We start from the raw sequence: 5,000 nt of genomic DNA on the forward strand, positions 1-5,000 counted from the left end.
CAGGTGGGGGAAATGAAAAGCGAGTACGTGTGCGCAGATCAAAATGCAATCAAAACCTGCGCACGTCCGAGCTGCCCACCTGTAACCAAAATGTTGAAGCGTTCCGTAACCCTGCACGACTGTTCTCGCACATCAACCCTGCCGCTGACAGAGTAGGACGCCCAGCACCTAGTTATCTCAGTGAGAAGTCAGTGTTGTACTTAACACCTGCTTGGGGACATCGTGAGCGCGCACACTTCCAAGGAAACAAGACTCCGACATCCAGAGAGTTGCTGATATGTTACTCTTATCTTGGATGGTCTATTAATTCTTCAAGGTTTGTGGCATTTTCAGCAGGTTAAGAATAGTGATCCCCAGTTTCTCAGTCAAAAACACATCTTTGTAAACTAATACACAATTATATTCCTGTCAAATGTTTGTTGTGAGCCAGTTTGCTGTATTTCAGAGCCAGCTCCAGTAAGATTCCTTCTATTTTCACGTATTTGTTTGTTTTTAAATCAATCACAAAATATCTAATCTAACTTTTTGGCTCACTTATAAAGAGCATGATCAAACGGAGCAATACCAAACTCTACTATTTTTCCAACCAAAAGCGACACACTTTTGTCACAGAAATCTTTCAAGATAATATTTTCGGTGCCATCTGGTAGACCAACTCAAGAACTCGGTGCTAATTACAAACTTAATCATCCAAATTTGCATGTCATAGAGGCATGCAGCAGAATCTAAATGACAAAGATGCTCTTATCTTTGGTGGAGTTTCCAAATTTGATGAGAAGCAAACACCATAGCCTCCGTGTTATTAAAGAATTCAAATATCATCACCTCGGAAATTTGTCAGCCGCAGTCAAAGCAGACCTCATTATTTTTACTGTCTTACAGGCATTTGGTGCTTAACATGCACTTATGTGTGTTTTCTCAGCTGCGGGAGGAGATCAATACAACAAACAGAGTGTGTGTGTGTGTGTGTGTGTGTGTGTGTGGGGGGGGGGGGGGGGGGGGCTTTTCTTGGTTACCTTCATCGAAGTCTGCGTCGTCCTCCGTGTGCTGGGGGAAGGGGAAGCAGTTGGTGATCTCCAGCCGGTCCTCGACGACCAGGCCCAGCAGGACGCCCTGAACCACCTCGCTGCCCTGGCCCTCTTCCTGGTAGTGCTTGATAATCTTCAGCACCACCTGTGAAAGCAGAAAACAACAACGTCGCTGTAATATCATACTGCAGCAACAGGAAGGACAAAGAGAGGGAGGTGCGGAGGCTTTACCCGGCTTACTGTTACTGTTCAGTAACAGTTTTCTGAGAAGTGATTTCGTTTTCTGAGCCGCAGCTCGGTTATTTATTGTGGCAAAGGTTTGTGCATTTTGTGGCAATTATAGCATTTGCTGTTATTATATTTTATCACCCTTTGATTTATGTTATCCAATTCAATTATGTCTCTGCTCGTCGTGTTAATTTATGCTCATTAATCTCTGTTGAGATGGGTTTTTTTTAAAGCCTAATGCAGATTTGCAGATGTATGTCTTTGTTCTTCAACACATTGTTTTATCACTGCAAATAATTTCAACAATTTAACTAATACCAATGGAGAAGAATTTAGACAAAGTGACTTTCAAGGGTACATTAAACTGTGAGAAAATCATACTGATTTCCAATTTAATTAAGAACCATTATTACCTCTAAGGAAAAGTGAGTGAGGAAACATTATAATTAAGGTTTTTAACATTGCGAGTTTACTTGTCTTTAACACACAAGCAGCTAACAGTGACAGTATTTAACAGGCCATGCTACATATCTCTACACTGGAGAGGTGGGATAATGTAAATATAAATGGTTACATGGGAGTTCACATGACTATTTGCACTTTCATTACAGTGGGAGGCTTCATCTTTGCTACAGGGATTGCCAGCACACCCCAACTTACTTGTAATACAGAAATTGCATGTACACCATCTGAATTGTGAAATAAAACACATAATTAGTTTGGACTCGCAGTCTGCTGACAAATAAATTCAGGCGATCCCGTCTTCTGACATTTATACAGATGGAGAGATACAAGGGGAAAATGAAAAACTTCCAAGACTGCTTCTGTTTCATGCGAACGGTGACAAGCATGGAGAGCTATAACCTCCGTGAGTAAATATTCAAAGTTTTGTAGCTTGATTAACATCATCACCTGTGCTACATGTATAAAACTTGGGAAATCAGCAACGGAGACCCTTAAAATGCTTCAGAAAGCCTACAGCAATGAAGCAATGAGCTTGGTGAGGTGTTTCGAGTGACATTTGAGTTTCAGGAGGGGCAGAGCGTCACTGTCCAAGACTCGAGAAGGCATTTCAAGTCAGGAGCGCAAGGTGCATTGTAAACTTGCATGTGCTCATAGTGTAGCCTGGCTGATTAATTCGCCTGACTCAGCATATCCCACAAGTTGGCGATACGTTACACAGCAGCGTTGGCTTTCAAATGTCATTTTCTGATTGCCACGTGAACGACCCACTGAGGCCTGAAGCTGAGACGCCGCTTCCTCAAATATGTCAAAAAGTGTCACTTTTAGAGTGGCAGCGTAAGAATTCATATTTCAGAATGACTGGGCGCATACAGCACATGTTAGTTACTCAAACTCCCCTTCCATCCAAACAAAAATTGCTGAACCCTCTTTACTGTCCGCTAAGCACTTACATTAAATCACAGAACTGCCAAAAACCCTTGTTACATTAAAGAAGAAATTCTGGAGACAACTTACGAAGGCAATCAGTGAGTGTGGCTGAGAGCTGGAGCCTGCAGTAGGAAGCAACACCTGCAGACTCCAGCATTGGTGCATCACTGATCTTGAGTGAGTACAAAAGGCCAGTTAGTATTCAGCACTGCTTGGCAAATTACACTGGAGAGAGAGGAGGCAGCATACATAAAATCTTTAGGAAAGATTCTACCCTTGTACAGCGGGAGGGTATATTTGGACTGGTAGTCTGATAACCCACATAATCGTGCCTCATCTGGACTCGGCGTCCATGCATCACTGTAGGCATTTAATTTTTAATGCCAGATAAAAATGGTCCAATAGAAAAAGCCTCGGTATGATTCAGGAGCAGGTTGGAGCTCTAATGCTGCGTCACTGACACTTAGGACAGCAGCTACGCACACAATACATATATATAGACAGACTCCCACACACATACAGCAACCCATCTACAGACACACTGACCAGCAAAAACAGAAAAGCCGTGGCAAAGGGGAGACTACACGGCAAAGTGTCTAAATGAACAGGAACAGGGCAAAAAGCTGAAAAGCATAGTGTGGAGCGGGAGAGCATAAATCACACTGATAACAGTGTGGGCAGGTCACAGCCAGAGGCATTAATAATACACACATACACATACACAGGAGCAGGGTGGCAGTCCTGGAGCCATGCTCATAACAAAACACCCAGCACCATCATGAGGGAGCCCTTACTGGTCTCAGCTACACACACACACACACACACACACACACAGAGAGAGAGAGAGTCCTGAGAGATGATTTATTTCAATGGAGTGCCGGACCTGTCATGCAACAAGTACAAGAGCTGGGGGCGGGAGAAGAGGGATAACATGGGGTGAGAGCGGGGGAGAAAAACAAATCTCATTCCCTGCCTGCCTTGACTTGGCTTTTCCGACTGAGAGGGGAGGAAGGTCTGAGCACCGGGTCGGTGGGGGGAGAGAGTGAGTAGCTGGTTGATCGGGGCAAAATGAGAGATGAAAGGTGGAAATGCAACAGAGGAAATGTGAGATAGAGAAACCAGAGGGATGAAGAAAATGATGATAAAGGAGTGCAGGAAGGGACGAGGTGTGGGCTAGGAGAGGAGGCGGGTGTGGCAAAGGAAGACGGAGCGAGGGGATGCAGCGGGGGCGGAGGAGGGCTACGGTGGAAGTCCTCAGGGTCGTCAGCGCTGGCTGCTTTACAAAGCCAACCCCGCCACAGTGCCCCCCTCCCCCCCCCCCAAAACTCTTTGAGCTTTGGCTCCTTTTTCCTGCCAGCAAATAGCTTTTCTCGTTTCCCTCCATCAGTGAGAGCAGATAGCACAGATACACAATGCTCTCAGCTATCCAACTCTTGGCAATCTGTTCATCACACTTAAATAGCGTCCGTCTGGAAAAGGAGGACATGAGAGATGGACAAGCGGCCAAAAACAACTCGCGTGAGGGCAAACAAATAGTGCAAATAGGGCAGGGTTTTAAGAAAACTCCTGAATCCACAGAAATGCTTTAAAGAGAGGAACTGAAGAGCTATCCGCACCACAACAGAGAGAAGGAAGGAAGGAAGGAAGGAAGGAAGGAAGGAAGGAAGGAAGGAAGGAAGGAAGGAAGGAAGGAAGGAAGGAAGACCGGAGGTTTCCAAGGATTTGTAGGTTTGGCTTCTTGCTGTTGAGTAAATGTCATCAGGTATTGTACTGAAAGCCTGGAAAGCTGCAGGTTTGCACGCATATAAAGGCCACCTCTTCGGTATTGTCTTTTCCTGCTTCTCTCTCTCTCTCTCTCTCTCTCTCTCTCTCTCACTCCCACACGTCTAATTTTATTGATCTAGCTCACCAGCAGCTAGCCCGATGAGCTCACCTCATGTGGAGAAGCCCGAGATTGATATGTGGACAGTGTATTATAAATCAACAAGCTTAAAATTGAATTGTGCAAAATCAATTGCGGTCCAAATCCCCCGTTGGCTGCCTTTAATTCTTATCATAAATCTTCTCTCGCTCACACAAAAGGGCTTATATTCCTGCCACAACGGGGCTCAAGTTATGAGAAAGTACAGCGAGAAGAGACGATCCCGTAATGAGTTTTCTTTTTGCGCCACTGAAGTGCAGACATACTCTACACTCGACATTGGTTCTGATATACTTGAGAGAGAAAACGCTTTTGTGTGGCATGAGTCATCTGCTGGGTTAAGTCATGGATGAAGACCACCGCAGAGTCCCACTTCATCTGCCAGCTTCCGCCTGCTGGCTCGATGCGATCTTCCTCAAACGTGTTTAGTT

At 44.9% G+C, this 5,000-nt stretch overlaps 1 protein-coding gene across 1 annotated transcript in view; it reads right to left on the reverse strand.

Moving 5' to 3' along the window:
• Positions 1-5,000, reverse strand: part of LOC138194478 (eukaryotic translation initiation factor 3 subunit H) — a 53,954-nt gene that overhangs the window by 45,459 nt on the left and 3,495 nt on the right. The window contains exon 2 of the mRNA XM_069143249.1: positions 1,017-1,173. Within this exon, the coding sequence (XP_068999350.1) occupies positions 1,017-1,173 (157 nt within the window). The remainder of the gene's footprint in view (positions 1-1,016; positions 1,174-5,000) is intronic.

This window comes from Embiotoca jacksoni, unplaced genomic scaffold, assembly GCF_022577435.1.
Source record: "Embiotoca jacksoni isolate LCO1_2020_lvr unplaced genomic scaffold, fEmbJac1.0.p SCAF_11, whole genome shotgun sequence".
Lineage (NCBI taxonomy): Eukaryota > Metazoa > Chordata > Actinopteri > Embiotocidae > Embiotoca > Embiotoca jacksoni.